General features: G+C 47.1%; 7 protein-coding genes across 7 annotated transcripts; 4 read left to right on the forward strand and 3 right to left on the reverse strand.

Annotated features, from left to right (window-relative positions):
* Positions 1–71: 71 nt before the first annotated feature.
* BDCG_02238 (uncharacterized protein) lies at positions 72–5,518 on the forward strand. The gene is made up of 6 exons (XM_045417784.1): positions 72–679; positions 890–976; positions 1,053–1,188; positions 1,268–1,445; positions 1,524–2,659; positions 2,788–5,518. Exons 1-6 carry the CDS (start codon positions 639–641, stop codon positions 3,781–3,783), a joined length of 2,574 nt encoding a protein of 857 aa, XP_045274514.1. The 5' UTR covers positions 72–638; the 3' UTR covers positions 3,784–5,518.
* On the reverse strand, positions 5,073–7,772 carry BDCG_02239 (adenosine kinase). Its single transcript, XM_045417785.1, has 7 exons — positions 7,549–7,772; positions 7,474–7,489; positions 7,245–7,398; positions 6,821–7,162; positions 6,397–6,734; positions 6,194–6,307; positions 5,073–6,091 (listed from the first exon to the last, which is right to left on the reverse strand). Exons 1-7 carry the CDS (start codon positions 7,598–7,600, stop codon positions 6,055–6,057), a joined length of 1,053 nt encoding a protein of 350 aa, XP_045274515.1. The 5' UTR covers positions 7,601–7,772; the 3' UTR covers positions 5,073–6,054.
* BDCG_02240 (uncharacterized protein) lies at positions 7,673–9,359 on the forward strand. The gene is made up of 3 exons (XM_045417786.1): positions 7,673–8,190; positions 8,332–9,197; positions 9,301–9,359. Exons 1-2 carry the CDS (start codon positions 7,870–7,872, stop codon positions 8,485–8,487), a joined length of 477 nt encoding a protein of 158 aa, XP_045274516.1. The 5' UTR covers positions 7,673–7,869; the 3' UTR covers positions 8,488–9,197; positions 9,301–9,359.
* BDCG_02241 (uncharacterized protein) lies at positions 9,003–14,196 on the reverse strand. Its single transcript, XM_045417787.1, has 5 exons — positions 11,844–14,196; positions 11,538–11,707; positions 11,266–11,395; positions 10,823–11,191; positions 9,003–10,714 (listed from the first exon to the last, which is right to left on the reverse strand). Exons 1-5 carry the CDS (start codon positions 12,042–12,044, stop codon positions 9,848–9,850), a joined length of 1,737 nt encoding a protein of 578 aa, XP_045274517.1. The 5' UTR covers positions 12,045–14,196; the 3' UTR covers positions 9,003–9,847.
* Positions 13,413–15,068, forward strand: BDCG_02242 (50S ribosomal protein L8e; the record flags this gene model as incomplete). The annotated part of the gene is made up of 5 exons (XM_045417788.1): positions 13,413–13,721; positions 13,824–13,881; positions 14,131–14,622; positions 14,763–14,848; positions 14,931–15,068. The coding sequence occupies 5 exons, from the start codon at positions 13,413–13,415 to the stop codon at positions 15,066–15,068; spliced, it is 1,083 nt and encodes a 360-aa protein (XP_045274518.1).
* A 1,394-nt stretch (positions 15,069–16,462) lies between these two features.
* On the forward strand, positions 16,463–20,837 carry BDCG_02244 (DNA repair and transcription factor Ada). The gene has a single exon (XM_045417790.1). It carries the CDS (start codon positions 18,652–18,654, stop codon positions 20,194–20,196), a length of 1,545 nt encoding a protein of 514 aa, XP_045274520.1. The 5' UTR covers positions 16,463–18,651; the 3' UTR covers positions 20,197–20,837.
* Positions 17,379–17,792, reverse strand: BDCG_02243 (uncharacterized protein; the record flags this gene model as incomplete). The annotated part of the gene is made up of 2 exons (XM_045417789.1): positions 17,379–17,700; positions 17,781–17,792. The coding sequence occupies 2 exons, from the start codon at positions 17,790–17,792 to the stop codon at positions 17,452–17,454; spliced, it is 261 nt and encodes an 86-aa protein (XP_045274519.1). The 3' UTR covers positions 17,379–17,451.
* Positions 20,838–21,450: the final 613 nt, after the last annotated feature.

Here is a 21,450-nt window from a genome sequence, read left to right on the forward strand (position 1 = left end):
CGCGGCACTAAACAACCCGCGCCAAGTCATCCCCGGTACCAAAGTTGCCCCTTCTCGTCATTTATTAAGACGCTGCGGCTCGCCTATCAACAACCTCCCTCATTTATCGCATATATTTCCACCTCATTGTCGGCGGCATTCTCTCATTTCGCGCGAGAGAGTAGCTCTATCTCTTTTCTCCCACATAACCACACTCCTTTTTTCCCCCTCTCTCTTCTTCCCTTCGTCCCCTTCCACCCGTCCAGCTCCCGCTCCCCAATGGATTCGAGTCCTGCGGCGTCCTGGCAACCCACCGACGAGTCGCGAGAGGCCACCATCATCTGACCCCGAACATAGCGCAGCGCAAGAGGAAAAGAAGAGACAGGCGGGAATTACGGTAACGGGGGAGAAAGAACGAGAAAACGGGGAAGCTGCTGAGCGCATCCTAGATTTCCTTGATGGGGATAGTGTCAAATATATATAAATATATATTCTGACTTAACTTGTCTCCTGCCTTTTTTTTTTTTTTTTTCTTCTTTTTTTTTTCCCCCGCTGGTGGCGTGGTATCGCAGTTTGTGTGCTTGCTTGTCTTACTACATTCTAGCAACTTTTCCTCTTCTGGTAATTTCTAGCTGGAAGGAGTTGGGAGAGCTGGGGCAATGGCAGCGGGAGGACGGGATGGTAATAATGCTGATGCGATGTGAGTTGATTTCTTGCAGAACAGAATGACGATATATAACTCCCCCCTTCCCTCGCAAAGATAGACGGAGGAGGTAGCTTGAGGAAATTGTTTTTTTCGCAAGTCGCGCTTCTTTTGCCTTGTATTTTGTTCTTTCGGAGGACATGAAAAAAATAAGATACAGATTACATGGTCGGGTGCTTACTTTCTCTTCTTTCTTCGACACTTTAGCCCCGAACTTGACGGTGAAAAGGATCTCTTGAGGGTTCTCTCTGATAAAGAACCGACGTTTGCTGAAGTCAACGATTATCTTGCCAAGTATATCCGCTCTTCGCTTGCCTATAATGGGAACCGCGAGAACGTATACTGATATAGATGATTCCGCCGCCCACAGGTTCCGTATCGCATGCCAAAATGCCATATTTCACTGCTTCGAGACCGGGACGGAGACCGCATCTCTGCGTGTGGAGGGCCGGTTATGGGAGATACATGTGAAGATCAACAACCGGTTTCGCAAGCTTTTACTTCGTGTATGTTTTTATCTCTCCCGCAAATGTCTTGTATTGTCAGACTTTCCGTCCAGCTGATATCCGCCATTTTTTGGACCAGTTCCGTGACGATAACGCGCAGAAAAAGAGACCCGTCGAAAGGCGAAAGTTGCAGAGCCACTACTTGAACTTTATCAAATCGAGCCAGCGTTTCTACCGTGGCTACATCCAACATCTCGTGTCGCGATTCGACCGTATACCGGAACTGGAGAAATTGGCCAAGGAACTTAAGTTTGAGAGTAAGATATATACTATACCATTGGAGAGACGCTGAAGACATTGCCAAATTGGCCCTCTCGCTAATTTCGTACAAACAGACATCTCTGTAGAGGAAAAACCTGAAATTCCGGACGATCTACGCAAGAGCGTCCTGCTTACATGCCATGCAACCCTTATCCGCCTTGGCGATCTTTCCCGCTATCGCGAAATGGAATTGGTTCCGCCAACGAAGAATCGAAACTGGAACCAGGCTATCAGGTATTATAAATTGGCCGATATGCTGAACCCAGACTCGGGAATGTCCCACAACCAGCTAGCGGTGATTGGGCTTGCGGATGGAAACCATCTGCAAGCAACTTATCATCTATACCGCGCTTTATCCGCCCAAGAGCCGTACCCGGGCTCGCACGGGAATCTGCAAATTGAGTTTAGGAAAGTGTTAGCAGTCCGGGCTAAGGGGGAGCCTATCGCAAGCGCAACTGATGAGAAAGCCTCTCTTATCTCTATGTTTGTTTACCTCCATGCCCAGTGCTACAAAGGGTTGGACTTTCCTGAGCACGATGAACTTGAAAATGAGATCCTTAGTCAAATGGCTATTGACCTCAAGGAGCTCTCCTTGCACCCGCATCTATTGCAGAAATTTTGTTTGATAAACATCGCTGCGGAAGAGTACGCAAATGCTAGGCGGACGAATGAGGGAAAAAGCGCAGGCGATGTAGAGCCCGCACGCGATGCACCGCTGTTTTTCCAGAGACTCAATGTGAAAACTTTCTTCACTCTGTTGCAAATCTTGCTTTCCGAGCTGGAATGCTCGGTTGCAGCAAACGAGTCTGAAAGAATAACGCCAGTTGCACAGTGCGTTTTGCCCGCCCTGCGACACTATAGCTCCTGGCTGCTCTCGAACAGTGGCTCTTTGGTCTATGAAGATAAGGATACTCTGTTATATGTGCAGATCAAAGAATTCTGGAAAATGTATGCGGGTACTTTAAGCCTGCTTACATCGAGTTTCGACGTGCCAAGTCTTTCTGATGTCGGGTATCTTCTTCAGGAAGACGAAGATACGCTAGGGTTTAGTCCCTTGGTTAATGATATAACCTGGCGAAGATACGTTGATGAGCGTGGCCATAAGAAACCCAGATCCGATCATATCACAGAGAAACTGCCCGCTCATATTGAAATGCTGTTTCGTGTTCGTGAATTTGTGATTGATGGTCTTGATTTGGTTGTTCAAGAGGTACTAAGTTTCCCTTTCTTTTTTCTTTTTTTCTTTTTTTCTTTTTTTTCCCGCCTTTCCTTATTTCTCCCTTCTTCCGTAACCTTTCTGCCTATCGCCAGAAATGTGGACTAAACTATTTCCTACAGAAAATTCCTATCATTCTCGCAGAGAATAAGGAGACAAAACTATTTGTCTGCAAGGAAGAAGGGCTCCCTCAATTCTCAAGCCCAAGCGGACATCAACACCGACACACCCTTTCCTCCACTAGCATAGAGCGCGAAGACATCCGTCCTCCTGAATCCAGTCAGGGGCCAATGGAATACGCCAACTCCCAATCGGCATCAGCATCTATCTCCCTCGCTATGAACCAGATGGTCGACAACCTCGTTGAATCAGAAACAACCGAAAACTGTCCCCCAATTGAAAAAACCCTCTCGTCCACTACAGCATGGCGCGACGCAAGCCTAAATAACGCCAATACCAATAATGGGGTTTCTCAACAAGACGGGGATGACGACCGCGCCGGTAACGGTAATTTTACCGGAACTGGAACGGGAACCTTCAATTCATACAGTCCCATCATCGAACCTGCAGCCCCGCAATCATATTCTCCCCGGCCCGCTCTACCAAGTATCCTTAACACTCCATTTGCGCCGCAACCAGGCGAAGCCCTATCGCCCGCTACCCGTCCTTCTACGGCCATCAGGCAAGGCGATCAGTATAACCCGATCCTCCGCGCGAATCATCATAACGGAGCGTTCTCCCCAGCCCAAGATTTCCCACAACAACAGCAGTACATCATGGGTTTCCAAAACAGCCTGCAACTCCCGTCCACGCCCAATGACTATTCATATGCAACAAGCAGCCTATCGCCAACACAGACACAAACCCCAGGTATCCCCTATAATCAAGGCGGGGCTGGTGGGTATGCCACCCGCCAACCACCACCGGGCCTTCCGTTCAATGGTTTTTTGAACACCGCTGCTCACCAGTACAACGAGCGGGGATTCAACCAGCCATCCGGTGTGTCTTATCAGTACTCATCGTACGATCCCATTTCGAGTGTGAATTCCAAAGCGTCGCATTTGGGCGCCGGCGTTATTGGCCAGACACCGCCTAGTGGGCAGGGGAGTGGCGGATGACCAGTTTTTTTCTCTTTGGGCAATGCCTTCTTTCGTGGCATATTCACTGGGATATATACACTTGTTTTGTAGGGAAGTGCAGGAGAAAGGGGGGCGGGGTTTGTTTTTAACCCCTTGACTTGGGAAACAATGTTGATGGGGGCCTACTTGTTCTTCCTAGATGGAGAAGGATCCAATAAGGCGTACTATGCTATGTCATGGATGTTTATTCGAGTTAGTAAAGGTAATCGGCGAAAACGGATAACTTCAAAGAGCGAATATTAGCATACCCCTCTGTTGCGAGCCCCTCGACATTGGCTATACCACTTTCTACCACCAGTGCGATGAGCTGCCTTCTCGCCCGGACAGGGTCGTTGCAAACCCCGACCGACTTCCCACACGATCTTCCTTCCCAAAAAGCCACCCGGCCAGCCTCAGTTCACGTCTCTCTCTAACTACGAGCCCCATGGCTTCCTTTAGCCACCAACAAGGGCACCACCATCCCTACTGCCATCACTAGCAGGCCCAGCGCTACCCGTCTCATTTCCTCTCAGCAATTTTACCCTCCTGAAAGTTTGCAATTGCGGAACGGAAAACCAGAATTCAAAACGGGGACCTCATTTCCTTCAACACTTGTCCGGACCAGGCTGCTTCAGAAAACTGCAACCTAGGCGCGATTGATACATATAACCACAACTAGCCAGCAACCTAGTCTACTCTAACCCCTAGGCAAGAATACCCCGCTCTCCTGGGTCCAATGTACGGTGCAGTCCACCACACGCACGGGCATCAGAGTAACACACAGCGCCACTCTCACACGCTCGTAAAGATGTGTGGTACATACGCCTGGCTTGAACATAAATTGCAGTTATGGGATTGTGGGCTACGATGGCCGTGGATGGAGTTTTTTGTCATTTCCTTAGATGGATAGCTAGCGGTTGCTGGCTGTCCGGATTCACGTTTCTTTTCTTTTCTTTTCTTTTCTTTTTATTTAATAAAGAAGAAACCTTTTATACTGTATCTATTGACTTGAATATATGTACGCCATGCGATGCTACGCTTGTGCTACGATTTATGCTATGCATGCATGCTATTGTTCTGCTCTGTGATTAATCTCCTTTTTTTTCTCTCTCTTTGAAATCATTGATAAGAACATATACCTGTGTCTACGTGTGTATTCATTCACATGCTTTGGTCGTTTTTCATTACCAGTATTATTCCTTTCATTTATTTATTTTTTCAACCCCCCAACCTCCTCTAATCGTATTTTTTTTTTTCACCAGAACAATTTTTGTACAGAGATGTATCTTACCAGACTGAGTGGTAGCTTAATTAGATTGATTGGCTGGCTTTTGTTATTACTTACGCTATTCAGAATTGCACAATTTATTTTTTTTTCCCTTTATTTTATTTATAGTTAAATAATTACCCTTCACTCTCTTCATCCCATCAGCTCTACAACCCAACCCCACCCCCGGGTAGAGATATACGTATCTATTTCCTCCGCGTTAGATCGAGGTGTATCTAATACGATCTATTTAGAGCAAAGCTGTGCACCTATGGGAGTTTGCATTGAATAACGTATCCAGCAGGAAAGGAAGTAGGAAAAAATCAACACTTTATTATTTGCGGGAAAAAAGTACCATAACGCGTTGTTGAAAACGAGACAATTCTATCATTAAATCTTCTTACTTCCCTTTTTCTTTTCTTTTCTGAAAAGAAATTCTCTATCTGGCAGTTGAAATTTTGTTTTTCTTCTAACCATCTCATTTCCATGTTGGTGCTTTTTTTTTTTTTTTTTTTCCCAGCCATAAAATCAAAAAGAGTGGGCGCAAAACAAAATAATTGAATGTTTTCATCGGAACCAAAAAGCAAAACACCGAAATGCAGACTCGTTGGGTGCAATGCGGAAATACGATAACAGGGACTGCCCAACGGAAAGTACCAGCGGGGTTGAATGTGCTGATATATGCTTATAATATTCTTTTTAAAAACTCCCATTTGAAAAAGGGTAAAGATAAGAAGAGAGGAGGGAGGAAGGGCGGAAATGGGGGGGACAGAATTTCTAGACGCAGGATGAAGGGTCTAGATCTAACTATTTATGAGTTAGAGGGGAGGGTCGCTATGCTCCATGCGGGTATCTGGGGTTGAGCCTGTGGATGTCTAATGGGCTGGGAATGAATAAGGAATGTGGTGGAGAGGGAAAAGGGGATTGCTGCGGAGGTCAAGAGGGTGTGGGGGGGTAGGAAGGCAACTCTATTTTCCCCTTTAGTTTACTGAGTCCGAAATTTTCTACGAGGGTTTGTAGGTTTGTTTGGGGAAGGGGTAGCTAGTAGGTGGGATGGATAGGTTAGTATCTCATTTGAAAGGGGGTTGTGAACGGGAGTAACCTCGTCCCGCGCGACTCGGGGTTGGGTGCCGCGGAACTTACGATGGGCCCAATTCCCTAATACTGAGTCCGGCGAGCCAATGGCCCATATCAACACTTTCTTCGATGCTCTTGCCCTCTACGACGCCAGCGCAGAAGCCACCGGCGAAGGCATCACTGTTTGTTCCAAGGTTAAGGGAAAAAATTAGTGTACTGCTCTCGTTTTGAACAAGGGATACTGGTGGCGTGGAGAGTTGGAATCTTACCCAGCACCGTTGGTGTCATTGATCTCATCCTTTGAGATGGCATGAACGGAGGTCAGCTTAACTTCAACATTTCCGTCAGCACTAGCAACAGCGGAGATGGTTGGGTCAGTCCCTTGCGTGATGATGACGATTCGGGGCCTGTTAGTGTTCTTCTTGGGCAGGGTAGCCATCTTCTTGGCGATTTCTTCGACGTCAGTGATTCCCCATCCATGAGATTCGGAGTAGGAGAGAGCTTCCGCCTCGTTGCCTAGGACGTAATCTGTGTACGGGAAGACGGAGTCGAGTTGGTCCTTGAAGAATTGAGGGATGAAGGGGGCTGAGAGGGAGAGCATGAAAGTCTATTATGGAAAACAAGAGGGGTTATTGAATTAGCTAAACTGATATCGAGGTTGAAGATACAGGACGTTAAGTAAGGAGTACACACCTTGTTCTTCGCAGCAGCCTCCTCAGCCAATGCCAGGATTGCCGGCACACAGACGGTCAAATGGTAACCGCCAACATAGTACACCTTAGCCTTCTCCACCAGGGACCAGATATGTGGCTGCTTCAGGTGGTCCAACTTGTACTCGTTGGAAGCGGCAAGGTGGGTGCAAAGACTCCGCTCATGACCAGTGATGATGACACCGCAGCGGCCGGTGGGTTGAGTCACGTCAACACGATACTCGGTACGCAGGCCAGCCTTGTTGCAGGCTTCTTGGAGAATATCTGCGTATTTATCCTTGCCGACACAGCCGATATAAAGCACGGAGTTTGGTGGGAGAATGTACTGAATTGGAGAGCGAGTTAAGTTCCATAAGACTTCCCAATGCATTGAGGATCAATTGGCCGTTATTTCTGCACAAACATACCTGAGCGCCACGGGCAGTGTTCTGTGCAGCCCCTCCTGCAATCAACTTGGCACCACGGTTTTGGATGAGGTCCTCGAAGAGACCCATATGCTTCTCCTCTGCAAGAATGGCATCGTTGGGTTTCAGGCCATATTTCTCGAGCAAGGCGGCATCTCTGAACTATGGTTTTAGCAAAGCGCAGACAAACAAACTGTAAAGGAAATAGGTCAATTCCTATGGTTGCACATACCCGACTCCCTGAATATCTAGAAGGAGGGGCATGTTAGCAAGGAAACTCAGTAGGGCGTTCGTGAAGGCAGCTTACCCAGCAGGGGATTCTCTAGGCAGAGAAGAGGATATCCTTCCGTAGCAGCCATTTTGTCTAATGAAAAGTATATCGATTGATATCCTTTGTGCGTGTGAAAGAAAAAATTGAGTTATCTGGTCGCCGTGGTTTGGTTGTGGTGGGGTTGCAGAGCGTAGTAAATATTGCAGGAAAAAGCAAATATTTAACGTCCAGTCTTGGATGGTCTTCATTCGGACCTCCAAACATCCCGAACACCTTCAACGCCTCCGCAATCAACACCGCAACACCACCAATATACACCACCAATCCATGCCCAAGAGCCCCCAGATCAACTGAAAAATGACAGACCCAGCCATCCAACTCGCCGAGACCATCCAAACCGCCTCCATAAACCCCCATCCCTCAGCAGCCCATGACATCAATCCGTCCACAACGACCTCGCAAAAGGAGCCGGTCACCATCAGAACCTACCATCATCGCTCTCCCTCATATGCCACCTCCATATCAACAGACATTGTCGACCCTAGCCGGTCAATACGGCCTCTACAGCGTGCCCCCTTGCCGCCTCTACCGGACCTGCGCTTCGAGCAGAGTTACCTAGCCAGCTTGAAGGGGGCGGAGACGTGGCAGAGGGTTGCGTGGATTACATTACGGGATCAGGTACGGATAATATAACTCTTGTCAATTTCTTCTTCTTTTTGTCCTTTTCGTCTATTTTCCCCATGACCAGTCACTATATGTTGTTTGCCTAGAATGACGACTTAACCAGCCTACTAATGTTGTCCCTGCCACGGAAAATAGGTCTTCCTCCCCCTACTACAAGGGACCCTATGGACACTCGCCCTCACTGGCTGGCGATATTGGAATCGTGGAGCCCAATTCACCGGCCAGACGCTGGGGACCAGGATCCGCAGGTGGTGGTGGGAAGTCAACAACTGGAAGATACCGCAGTCATGAATGAGATAAAAGTTATGAAAAATACATGTATATAAGAATTCCAACATTCCGATATTTGGGAGAGTATTTTTTTATCATACCCAACTAGCTGTGCAACCACGGGATTTTTTCACACGCTGCCCCTGTACTCAGCGCGTCCGCCGGTCCAGTTGCGTTTAAGTTCGACCTTCGGGAGACTCTCTACCTTAAAAAAGGCGGCGCGGTGCGAGGCTTTGGGGGCCTGTGGCTATTGGTTTTCGCTACCTGCATATGAGAGCGTTAGGCGTTTAGAGTGCTCATGGGATATTTGAAAGGTTTCCTAACTGTGGGAGGCATCGATCATTGAAGGTTGGCTTGCTGGCGCTACTTGTATGTATGTATATATATACATTTGGAAACTTGTTCGAAACAGAAAATGCCACGTAAATTTTCTTTGACATCAGTCCCAGGACAAAGTTCATCGGTTGCTCTCTGATATGGTGTCAAAAAAACTCTAGATGTGGTGGGTTTTTAGCGTAGGCACGTGTAAACAGAGAATTAACATCCACCAAACCTCGCAAGAAAGAGATTGAAAAAATAACAATAAACCCTCTGCTTAAATAAAACGAACCCTTGCGAAGTTTGCGAAAGGGTACGTTAATAGCTGAATGGAAAACTGGAACACCTTAACATACCAAAAGGGAGAGAAATAGAGGAAGAGAGAGAGATAGAAAAGAAAGAAACAAGAAAAGGTGAAATAACCTGACAAAGCTAAATAAATCACAAATCCCCCTACCAGACGGTTAAGTCAAAGCAAAGAGTGAGAGGGATTGATTAAAGAAACAAATAAAACAGCACCAAGGTCCCCACGCCCATTCAATCAAAACATATACCCCATCGAATTTCCATTGTCGCTACACACGCGAAAAGAAGGAGAAACAAAACGGACAAACGAAGTAAACAGATTATTAAAATGTGAATCTTTGGTCGACGATGTTGCCGATTGGTTTTGCATAACAACCTATCCCGGATAAAAACCACACGAGGAAGATAACAAGTTATCGAACTTTTTCAGCTCTCTATATGAATTGAAAATAAAAAAAAAGAAAAGAGTAAGAGTACGGATTGATCAGAATCCTTAGTAGATCGTGGCGGGACAGGAAATGCCGTGGATTACTGTAGCCCGGGAAGAACTCCGTTCTGATCGGATGGTGGATGAAGGTGTTTTTGGTTGCGGGATATTGGAATCCATAGGAAAGTTGAGGTTGTTTCACTGCGGGCATTATATTGGATACTTGATGAGTATCTTTCGAGCTAGTCACGGATGGCGGCGGCGGAGTGGTAGTGGCTGTAGTGGGAGGAGCTGTAGGCTCAGGAGAGATGATATGTTCTTTGTCCGAATTTACAGCAGTTGGTGGTGGTAGTGGTACCGCTGCTGGTACAGTGGATCATTTGGTGCAGATACAACCACTGCGAACGGATGCTGGCGATTTGGTTCGCTTGCTTCTGGCTTTACTGGTATAGGTTGTGGGCTTGCACCTGGAGCTTGGCCTGCAGTTGGGTTAGGAGGCGTGTTAGGAGCTGCGGTAGGACTGCTGCTTCCTAGCCCCCGCTTCGCTTTCCCATATCTTAGCTGGACCACCAAACTCCGCTGGCTAGTACCGTAGCCGTTCCCATCATTATCGCTAGGATCAGGGCTATATGACTCGGCGTCACTCATCTCCTCATCCTCATCTCCATACTCATTGTCCTCGCCGCCATCCCATTCATTCCCACTCGACGACGCAGCTTCCGATTCCTCGTCCATTTCATCAACTGCATTATACCCTTCAATATGTCTCCCCGCGCCATTCGACTGCCGACCCATCCTACTCCGATGCGGCCTTCTTCCGTTGGAAACAGGCTGTTCACTCTCGCCATCCCCTTCCTCGCCACCGCTAGGCCCAACAGACCGCGGCAGCAGCGGTGTTGATTCTTGCCGTTGACCACTTAGCAGGGACTGGCCGTACGCTCCGACAATCCGTGGTTTGACCTGCCGGCCGCTGGCGGTAAAGGTTGGGCCGGCGGGCATTTCACCTGGGGTTGAGAAGCGGGACTGGCGAGCTGATCTCCGGGTAGGGAGGGCGTCGGATGAGAAGTCATCATCATCATCGGAATATGTGTATTTGAGCTTCTTGCCGCGAGTTCGGCCTTCGTAGAGAGAGAAGCCAGGTTCCGGACGAGCGAATGCGGCTTTCCGCGCCAGGCGATAGTCGCGACGCTTTCGTTTCTGGATAAATTTGATTATTACGAAGGCAGTTAGTTTGATCTTCATATACACCGTCGTGGGAATTGTTTATATTGCAGAAGAAACAAACAGATTGATATCGGTACGTACCTCCTCAGAGCCCTCGAATCTCGGAATGCTGGTAAAGATCTTCTCACTCAGCCGTTTAGAGTGCTGCGACTTCTCCTCAGCAAGAGAATCCGCAACGCTTCTCAGTTCAGGAATAGTCCCTGCAACGCTCCACCATGTCCTGTTCTTCAGCGCAGGGTTGCTTTCCCGGTACAGTCTGAAATGTGTATCATCCCTGCCCTCAATAAGCCAATACCGGCGTTTATAGGCATCATTCCCCCATGGTTGGACGGATAATGGCTGATTGAGATCGTCATCGTGTCTCGTTTGTTTATAGGATGCTTTCAGTTTGGCTTGGACGGCGTCGGAGGATGAGAGGGCCCAAAGTATCAATGCCTTGAGGAAGGCCAGCTTCACCAACAAAATATATAGTTTTAGTTTCAAGGCGCATTGCCCATAGGTGGGGTTGGGACATGGAGTCTTACTCGTTCAGTAGGGGTCATTGTCGCAAAGCTTCCCCCGCCATGAAGGGGGTTTTTACCGCCCCACGATCGTGGCCACTGTGATGAGTGCGTCTGCACAACCTCCTCGAGGGCGCGTTGGTAATGGTCCCTCCTATATTGCACAAGCCATTAGCCCATTAGCCCTAGACACGTTTATCCCCTGACAAAAAATAAAGGAAAAAAAAGGAAGTAATCCTTTGTCCTGCTCATAGAAAAGGGCACGTGTATGGCGTATTGGATGGGTGAAGACGAACTCAACATCTCTCTTCCTGTTAAGGCACAGGCCAATTAAAGCGCACAATAATCTCATAATATGATCTCCAGGGACAGTATCCGTGACTCCTCTCTCAATATCCTGTGGTCCGTAGTGTGGAAGTGATTTTGGAAAGACATCCGAGAATCTGGAGCGGAACATCACGATAAACTAAAAAAAAAAATAAAAAATATGAAAACTATTAACAAACGCGTACTATTTTTCACAATTTTGATCGCCCGACAAAACACGCGTTAAATCTACGGATCAGGGCGCGATATGATCGCGTAAACTTCATATTACTTACTGCAATGTCTGGATTGTCTGCGAGAACATATTCATGAGGCGGCGAGGGGGCACGTTTTGGCGGCGGAGGAGAGGCTGGTTTGGCGGGCGTCTGGGGTTTGAAATACTTTCCCAGGCCCATACTGCGGTTGACGGAGGCGGCGATGGTTTCATCATCTGTGGACGGAGGAGAAGACAGCGAAGACGAGTCCGAGTCCGACATGATCCTTGGGTGCTGTGTAGAGGAGGATGGCAGGGCGGGGAGTGCGTGTGGTTGGTGGTGCTTGCGTGGTTGGGCGGAGGAGGTTAGGTAACTTGTAACTTATGGCCTTGCTTACTTGGGAGCAACTTAAACCTGGTGGCAGCGCGGCTATGACGCGGATCTCTCGTCTAAAGGCTTCATTGGGCCACGGAGGGGAGGAAGACTACATCAGCCCGCTGTGGCATGGAATTACTAGGGGCTATCGTCGTTGAACTAAAGCCCTTTTTTATCTTATTCATATTGTTTGTCAAAATTCAATTTCTATAGAACGAATAGATCTCAAGCTGGCCACCGTCATAGTTCACCCTGGATCACAAAGCTGCCTCACAAACACGGACCCACCAATAGAAGCCATTCCAATAGTCCCAAATAGCCATGCCTCTCCATCAGAAGGTTCTAAGGAGTATTTCACTCTCCAAATATGAGATTTTAGGGATGACACCGCCCTCTGCTGGTCAGTTGTCGGAAGCCTGGCAAAAACCACCTATGTTGAACAACAATGTAGCCCAACCAGCCAGTTTTCATGAAGGGTGGCGCTTAGCGTCTTTGAGTTCTCGTGTTCCAGTGTTCCAGTGTTCCAGCGTTCGCATTCAAGCGCTCGCTAAAATGAGCATCGCTACAACGAGCAGAGTCCACAGAGATTGATATGCCCGACAACCCATGGGGACAACGTATCTATACTGGTATGTCGCGACCAGTTCTGGTGTGGGCTGTTTCCAAGCATGGCACAGCTTGTTCCCCGACGCCCAGCAGCAGACAGAAAGTGGTGGGGAACCCAAATAACACATCAACAGCGCACAAGTTGTAAAACAATCATCATTTCAAAACAGATGCGACAAAGCCACTCGCTCGTAGAGCGTGAACTGAAAGATCAGTCCCCTTGTCTGAAACAACAACCATTTGTGAGTTTAACTCAGCACTTGAGCAAACGCACCTAAAAAGTTGAGTAAGGTGGGAGGAAATCATAGAGATCCGCCAACAGATAATATAACTGAAGATACAAAGGAACATAAAATAATCAGCAAGTCTGCATCACGAATAAAAGTAACAATTAAAAAAAAAATTCAAAAAAATTCAAAAAAATTCAAAAAAATTCAAAAAAATCAAAAAATCAAGTTGCATTCATTGTTCTTAGTGACCAAAGCCCCCATGTTTTGCCCCATCGAACAGGACGTGGAAGAGCAATAGATCAAGAACCACATTATAGCAGAGTCACGTAATACTGACAAGGAATCCGCCAGAATAACTGTTTGACGCCCAGACTTTGATAGATCTTATCGTGGGAGAGAGCAACCTTGCAACGGGCATCCATCCCCATCACCCAATTTCATGCATGGCGAGATTGGAAGAGATCCTGCCATCACCCCGAATGCCAATATCAATACCCAGCTCAGCGCCTGGTGGATTGATACTTCATCCGCAGCAGGTTGTCACCGTGGAAGAAGCCAGCTGCAGGTTTCTGTTGCGGATGTTCCAAGGTTGGTGGGGCTCGGCGCTAGAGTCAACTCGGTTAGCTTAGCGACGCGCACCCTAAGCCCACACAGAAAGCGAGACAGACGAAACCCAGCCAATTTCGACGAGAATCGATCTCACAACTGCCAACCCCATTCCGCAGCAGCCAACTTTGCGAAGCATCAGGTACGAGCCCGATCACCGTCCCCCATCGAGCAATTCAAATTATTGCAGGACCAAGCGGCAGCCTTTTGCTAACATTCTTTTCGTGCTTCTTGCCGACAACAGTTAGACGCCATGGGTCGTGTGATTCGCAATCAGAGGAAGGGCCGTGGATCGATTTTCAGTACGTTGCGGACAAGATAGATTTCATTTTTATCCTTGCGATCTCTCTACCCCCCAAATGTCCAGTTCTCCAAGATCCTCCTAGACGAAATAGAGCAAAAGAAGGAAAAAAGGAAGTGAGAGCCATAAAAAAATGTTTATGGAACGCGAAGAAACACAGTGGGAGATATGGACGAGAACGGGGGGAGGAGATGTGCAATCATAATTTTTGTGGTGATCGTAAAATCGTTGCTAATCGAAAAAACCACAGCGGCCAACACCCGTCTCAACAAGGCTCCTGCCCAGTTCCGTACCCTCGACTATGCTGAGAGACACGGATACACCCGCGGAGTGGTGAAGAAGATCATCCACGACGCAGGCAGAGGCGCTCCCCTGGTCCAAGTCTCCTTCCGCCACCCATACAAGTACAAGGACGTCGTCGAGACCTTCATCGCCAATGAGGGCATGTACACCGGCCAATTCATCTACGCCGGTAAAAACGCTGCCTTGACCGTCGGAAACATTCTGCCCCTTGGCTCCGTGCCCGAAGGTACCGTCGTGACCAACGTCGAGGAGAAAGTGGGCGACCGCGGTGCGTTGGGCCGCACGTCTGGAAACTACGTTACCGTCATCGGCCATAACCCCGAGGAAGGGAAGACTCGCATCAAGCTTCCCAGCGGTGCCAAGAAGGTTGTGAAGAGCCGCTCGCGAGGAATGGTTGGCATTGTTGCTGGAGGTGGTCGTACAGACAAGCCCCTGCTCAGTACGTTTTTTGTACCCCCTCCGCCAAACCGCGCAATTGAGACCGGTTTAAGGGATCATTCTTCCGTGACCTGGGAAAAATGACCTAGGAAAAATGATAAGTTTGGTTATGTATACTAACCACTCCGACCAACTCTACAGAGGCGTCCCGCGCCAAGCACAAGTTCTCCGTCAAGCGCAACTCGTGGCCCAAGACTCGTGGTGTTGCTATGAACCCAGTCGACCATGTAAGCAATATATTCCTCTTGTTACCTTTAGCGTATGACACCCGCCCAGCAGCATACTAATTTTTTACCTCCCCTCAACTAGCCTCACGGTGGTGGTAACCATCAACACATCGGTAAAGCCTCGACAATCTCGCGGTACGCGTCCGCAGGTCAAAAATCCGGTCTCATCGCTGCCCGGAGAACCGGTCTACTCCGCGGTACCCAGAAGACCAAGGATTAAGAAAAACAACACAAAAATCAAAAAGAAAAAAAATACACGAAATTCTTGCTTCTGGCTTCTGCGTTGTTGGGGGTTGTTTTTCTTCCTCTACCCTCCGTCTTCCTCCCTTCACCTCATCCTTCCCCTCCTCCTGATCCTCCTGTGTTTAAACCTCGGCGATCATCTGCATCTCTCTTTTTTATTACCTCCTCTATTTGTCTCTCTATGTTTCCTGCTTTGTTTTTCGCCCTTTCCGAAGAGCGCAAAAATTATGATGATGGGTTTGGTTGGTTGGTTGGTCGGGAGTGTGGTGTATTTAAACTTTTTAGAAAAATAATACTCACACGCCCTTCTCTCTTACTGTTTCTGGTTTTCAGCTCTTTTTGTTTTGTCTTTTTTTCTTTTTTTCCTCGAAAATGGCATGGCTATGTGATGTGTGTGGTAAATGATCATACCATGCACACTCACAGTTCGAGAAGAGCAGGCTCATGTGGGCCGAAGCCTGCTGGGGCTCCATTTTGAACAACGTCTGAAGTGAGCAAATAAATGGGACTAGAAAGGCAAAAGGAAGAGAAGGAAAAGAAATGGAATGGAGAGCAGATGTTACACCACTTATAAGTCAAAAGAAAAAGATAGGAAAATCTGGGACCCCAGAATCTCATTCATGATGATACCTCGTGTTTCTTCTGTGTTAGGGATGGTGATTGAATGTGGAATATATGTAGATGGACAGTGTAGTATTCACAACTGCACAGACAACGTATGACTTTTACAAGAATCTATCAGGATCAGGTCAACCGTCAACAGCTAACTCTCAACATTTGTCTCTCTCTCTTATCTACACAGTTTTGAGGGAAAGAAACCATTTTCTCCTTGGCGGAGGAAAAGAGCGGGAAAAAAAAAATTCTCTCAGCAGAATTTAAACTTTTACTATATAAAAGCTAAGGGGTTGAACTAGAACAAACAATTCTACAGACTCCAGAGATCATTCAGACGCAAAACAAAACATCCCTTTCAAGGATTCTTTTCTGTCAGGAATGTTCATTTACTAATATAATATTGACTGAATGAGTAGATAGACATACAGAAAACAGAAAACATATCAACCTTTTTCATTTCACGCTTTAAAATAATCAAAATTTTCTTCACTCCAGTAGCTACTATTCACTCTTCTTACACTCATTGATCATATTTATATCAATTGCTCTGCTTTATTCAGCCTCTTCAACCTCTCTTCATGTCTTTCATCACATCACTTCATATATAGGCTTCTCTAATCTGTACAACCGTACTCACTTGGTATAAACATTATATTCTCCGTGATGGAATGGAATTTTTCATGTTGGGCCACGGTTGCTTGGGAGACAGAATATTGCTTTGGTAGATTATACGTAGTATTTCACCTGATGTCAGTTTTCCAAACAACTCTATTCCAACTCACCTCTTCTCCTACAATCTGCAGACGACTACGGCAGCGGTATGCATGCTATCATCCCCGAGGCACAATTGTCTCGCGTACGATCGATCCATCGGAGCAGCCCCGTACCGTAGCATGAGCCATATCTATGGGCAATGATATGACGAGCATATTATTGAGGAAGTTCCCCCCCCTCTCCCGCGGGCGGTGGGCTCACAGATCTAAATATCCATAGGGAAATTGTTATTTTATGGGTTTAAAAATTCTTAAAAAATTTAGCTAGTTAAACGACCTGCCACTGATGTCATCCGCCCACAAATAAGTTAATTTCTCTTCGCGCGCCACCACCAGCAGAGACCGACCGATGATGATGGACCCATTGGAGGGATCCATGAATCCAGACAATGGAAGCCATGAGAGTTTAGACTTATGATGATTTTACTATGGGTACTCCTATGATTATACAAGACGACGACGCTCTAGACAAATATCTACTGTACATTCAACAAGCCGTCAGAGTTCGCGGTGTTTAAACCAATCCAAAGCGCCAAACTGCTAGGCATTATGTCATCGCTCGTCTACCTACCTACCCCACCGAGGCCAAGCCCCCAAGCCTCGGCACAGTGCAGACACAAACAACCCACAAACCCACCACCAACACCAGCCCACCGCGACCCAAGGAACCCAAGCACCACCCACCAGGAGTCAAAATAGCCGGCCTTTCTTGGGGGCAGGCTATACTCAGGGTTTTGTATTCCTATGTGTCAACGCAAGCAAGCAGGCAGAGACACCGGTCTATGGACTACGTTTGTGTTTGTGTAAGGGGGAAACCAGCAGCCCTTGGAGCAGCGCTGATCACCTGACCCTTGCCCTTTCGAGCCATTTAAACTATTTAGGCAAGGTGACGCTGGTGGGCTTGGCGGAGCTTGGCGGGCTTGGCCCACGTTGGGGCGGTGGTGGGGCTTACATAAGTCAGCAGCCAGCCAATCAGCGGCGGGCGGCCGGGGGGTCCCGTGATGAGCCCGTGAACTGGCGCTGATAGTTGCCAAGGGGCGTCGCAGGCGTTGCTACCAAACTGACCAATGGGCGGCGGGCAGTCACGGGGACAGGCCGGCCAGGCCAGGGGGGCGACGCGAGGGGGCGGGCAGCGTCGAGGAAGCGTCGAGGAAGCGGCGAGGGAGCGTTGAGTGAAGCGTCGAGGGCTGACGGCGTGGTGCCTGCCGTTTCTGCCCAGCCCTATTTATTAGGGCCTGGCCCCCCCCTTCAGAGCCCTCGTTTGCCCGAAAGAAGAAAGAGCGAGCCTTCATTTTATTTACTTGCATATCCATTTATATCCAGATCCAGCAAGATCAAGAACAAGTACAAGAACGGAAAGAGAAGCGAAGAAGAAGAAGCAGACAGACAGACAGTAAACAGGACTCGGACTCAGTTTGCAGCCAGCGGCGATATTCTTCACGTAGCTCTTCTTGTATCCTACTACTACTTACTACTACTACTACTACTACTACTACTACTACTGCTGCTGCTGCTGCTATTGCTATAACCTACTACTACTGCTACTGCTACTGCTACTACTATAACCTACTACTATATCTGAATATATCTGAATACTTCATCCGAGCACACTCTATAAGCATAGCATAGAGAGAGAGAAAGAGAGAGAGAGAGAGAGAGAAACGTTATAGACTCACCCCATCCTATCCTATTATCCTACCACAACGACGTCCCCGAACTACCACCACCAACAACAACAACAACAACAACACAAAAGAAACCACCTAAAGGACCCCTCGCTTCAAGGCAAGCTCCCGCAGCTATCTTTGATGGCATTGAACACCGTTGAAATACCAAGTCACCTACTTACCACCTTCTCCTCCGCCTCCTCAATATCGCTCCGTCGTCCACCCTTATTACCCTTCCGCTTCCTGCTCTTGCCTGCCAAGTAACTATCGACCAGACCGTATCGTGTTCAGCCTGCTCCTGCTGCCTGTGGTATACATATATCTATCTATTATTTATATAGATATATAAGAAGAAGCCATCTTACGCGCGCTCTCTGGAGCTCTTCCAAACCCTGGCATACGGTCTCTTTATATATATACCCCAGAATCGATATTGATATCAATATCAAAAACGACAACCATATCAACAGCAAATAAATATATCAACGACAACGCCTCTCAAAAGATGGCCGTCTCAACCACCTCCTCCTCCATCCGTTGGCGTGCAATCGTCAACCGTGACGCCACCGCCAACGACTTTGTCTATGGCGTGCGCACTACAAAAATCTACTGTCGCCCCCGTTGTCCTGCTAGGCTTGCCCGCCGCGCAAATGTCGAGTTCTACGACACCCCCAAGCAGGCTGAGAAGGCCGGCTACCGCCCTTGCAAGCGCTGCAAGCCAGAGGATCTTCGTGCCCCACCTGACCCGCATATCAAGCTCGCCCAGCGCGCCTGTCAGACCATGACACTGGCGGCGCTGCGGGCAGCGAGCGGTGCTAATACCGGCGAAGCGAGGACGAGGCCGACCCTGCAGGACCTGGCCAACGAGGCAGGGTTGACCCCGTCACATTTCCATCGCGTGTTTAAGAAGGTTGTGGGCATTACGCCAGGGAGGTTTGCAAGAGAAGTTATGGAGGGCAAGAAGATGACTGGGTATCTGAAGAGGTTGGAAGAAGGCATCAGTGCTAGTGGTGGTGGGTATGCCGGGTATGGTGGTGGCGCTGGCACCTGTGGTGCGGGAGCGGGAGTGGAAAAGGCCGATGCAGACGGAGAGGGTAGGTTATCGGTAGACTTTTCAAGTAAACCTGGTGGTGCTGCTGCCAATGGATTGGGTCTGGATGGGGTAGACGGCGTATTCTCCCCCACCGTCACTACGGATTCGCAGAATTATACTGCCCTCCCTCACGCTGGATCCATGCGCATTGATTGGAATGAATTCGATAGGATGCTGGGTGGCACTGGTGGTGACGATGCTAGGCGTAATAGCAACAACAACCACAGTAATAGTCATCAACATCATTCCCATGCGCTTCCACATAATCATAATAGTGGCTTTTCCATAGCAGACCAAAAACAGCAGCAGCCGCAGTCCCCCCCGCAGACACAGGCGCATACACAGGCGCAAACACAGCCAAATACACAGGCACAGACATCCACTGCCACGACAACAGCACCGCTCCACCCACACATCCTCGACCCATCCTCCACAAACACCGCCGGTCTCCTCCTCGACCACTATGAACTCCCCTGGGAATCCCCAGACTGCACCCTGAACTTCTCCTCCTCTCCCACTCGCCACGTCTCAACTGCTGGATATAGCAGTGGCTCCCTCTCCCCCTACGACTATGACCCGCTCATAGACACAAACGCAAACACAGACTTCTACAGCAAATTCTTCGACCACAACAACACTACCACTACCACAACCCTCAACTCAAACTGCAACATAAACTGCAACACCAACTGCAGTAACATCACCTGCACCAACACCACCACCACCACCAACAAACAGCAGCAACAGCAACAAGAACCGTTCCGCCAGCTCGACCTCTCCGAAGATTCTGCCTCACTAACACCTGTCGACACACCCCCCTTCCTCGTCGACTCACTGCACACGACAGGCTTCTCATCCGGAGCCTCATCGGCATCGTCGGCGCATGCGTCGCCACTGTTGCTGTTTGAAGATGTGGATTGGTATGGGAGCCCGAGCATCTTCCAAACATATGCTTAATTAATTGCTGTTTTTTTCCCCTACCTCTTGCTTGCAATGAAATTTGGGATTTGGGATTGGGTTTCGGCTAGGTCAACGTAGGTGTTCCGGTGCAAAAGGAAACCAAAGAAAGCAACCAAAAAAATGACAAATGAGATGCGAAAATCATGACAAAAAGGGAAAAAGTGGGATATGAGTAGTTACGATGGGTGTTTTATCATATTATCATTTCGTGGAAGTTCTGGGGTCTGCTATTTCCTTCTCGCATTTATCTTTGTTCATATCTTTTAACTTTCTGTAGAGATTAATAATGTTTTTCTTCTCTTCTTTTCTCTTCTTCTTTTTCTTTTCACTCTTTCCCCCTTTTTAACATCATTGATTATGTTTTTATCATTCTCATAATGTATATATAATAACAGCTCCTGACAGAATTAGAGATTGACAAGAGAAGAACAGGAAAGGAAAGGAAAAGAGAATGAGTGAAAAGAAGAAAGGAAAAAAGAAAGGAAAATGATGATGAAAAGAGAAGTGAGAGTGATAAATTTACTAAAGCTTGAATTGTGAAACTTGAAGTGTCTAGAGAAGAATATATATTCTTATATTTTTAAGAGCAAAGAAAAGAGATGAAATAAAAATATGAAAACGAAAGAAATAACATGATATGAAATAATGAAAATGATGATTGAATTGATATAATATATTCTTCAATATTGCAATCATTTTTTAAATAAAAATAACACTCTTTTATTATATAACTCTGTTTCTCTTTAAAGATAAAAATAATATCAGTGAAATATAGAGAAACTGATTATTTATATTTCAAAAAATAGAAGATTTTATAAGTAATTACATTAATATAGAATTAATTCTTAATTTTAATAGTAATTTAATATTACTGTTCTTAATTCCTTACAGAATCTATTAAATATTAAGATATTAAAACTATATATTTAATATATTTTGATTAAAGACTCAGTTAAATCTTGAATTGAATTTAATTTTGTAATTATTCACAGATTATATACTGACTAATATTATCAAGATACTTTTTTTTATATTTTTCTAATGTTTTGAAACATTAAAAACAGACAGGATTTTCACAGCTTCAGATATTCTTCACAATCAGAGGTTGAGAATTTTTCAAAATCAAGAAAATTGATGCATAGAAATTCTAGGGCTAGGTCTCTCCACCTTCCAATTTGTATGGCAATTTGACCCGGGGTTGTGGCGTGGTAGGGTAGGGGTGGATGGGATGGGGGAAAACCTCACATGGGG

This window comes from Blastomyces dermatitidis (assembly GCF_000003525.1).
Source record: "Blastomyces dermatitidis ER-3 genomic scaffold supercont1.2, whole genome shotgun sequence".
Taxonomy (NCBI): domain Eukaryota; kingdom Fungi; phylum Ascomycota; class Eurotiomycetes; order Onygenales; family Ajellomycetaceae; genus Blastomyces; species Blastomyces dermatitidis.

Bases quoted from the DNA above. Each gene is read 5' to 3' on its own strand.
- BDCG_02238 (XM_045417784.1), top strand. From the start codon at position 639: ATGGCAGCGGGAGGACGGGATGGTAATAATGCTGATGCGAT. The intron at 1,189-1,267 runs GTATGTTTTTAT...TTTTTGGACCAG, and splicing joins TTCGCAAGCTTTTACTTCGT to TTCCGTGACGATAACGCGCA. The intron at 1,446-1,523 runs GTAAGATATATA...TCGTACAAACAG, and splicing joins CAAGGAACTTAAGTTTGAGA to ACATCTCTGTAGAGGAAAAA.
- BDCG_02244 (XM_045417790.1), top strand. From the start codon at position 18,652: ATGGCCGTCTCAACCACCTCCTCCTCCATCCGTTGGCGTGCAATCGTC.
- BDCG_02240 (XM_045417786.1), top strand. From the start codon at position 7,870: ATGACAGACCCAGCCATCCAACTCGCCGAGACCATCCAAACCGCCTCC. The intron at 8,191-8,331 runs GTACGGATAATA...CACGGAAAATAG, and splicing joins GGATTACATTACGGGATCAG to GTCTTCCTCCCCCTACTACA.
- BDCG_02241 (XM_045417787.1), bottom strand. From the start codon at position 12,044: ATGTCGGACTCGGACTCGTCTTCGCTGTCTTCTCCTCCGTCCACAGAT. The intron at 11,708-11,843 runs GTAAGTAATATG...TTTTTTTTTTAG, and splicing joins CAGACAATCCAGACATTGCA to TTTATCGTGATGTTCCGCTC. The intron at 11,192-11,265 runs GTAAGACTCCAT...TTGTTGGTGAAG, and splicing joins CAATGACCCCTACTGAACGA to CTGGCCTTCCTCAAGGCATT.
- BDCG_02239 (XM_045417785.1), bottom strand. From the start codon at position 7,600: ATGGCTGCTACGGAAGGATATCCTCTTCTCTGCCTAGAGAATCCCCTG. The intron at 7,163-7,244 runs GTATGTTTGTGC...TCTCCAATTCAG, and splicing joins ACACTGCCCGTGGCGCTCAG to TACATTCTCCCACCAAACTC. The intron at 6,735-6,820 runs GTGTGTACTCCT...TTTCCATAATAG, and splicing joins AGGCTGCTGCGAAGAACAAG to ACTTTCATGCTCTCCCTCTC.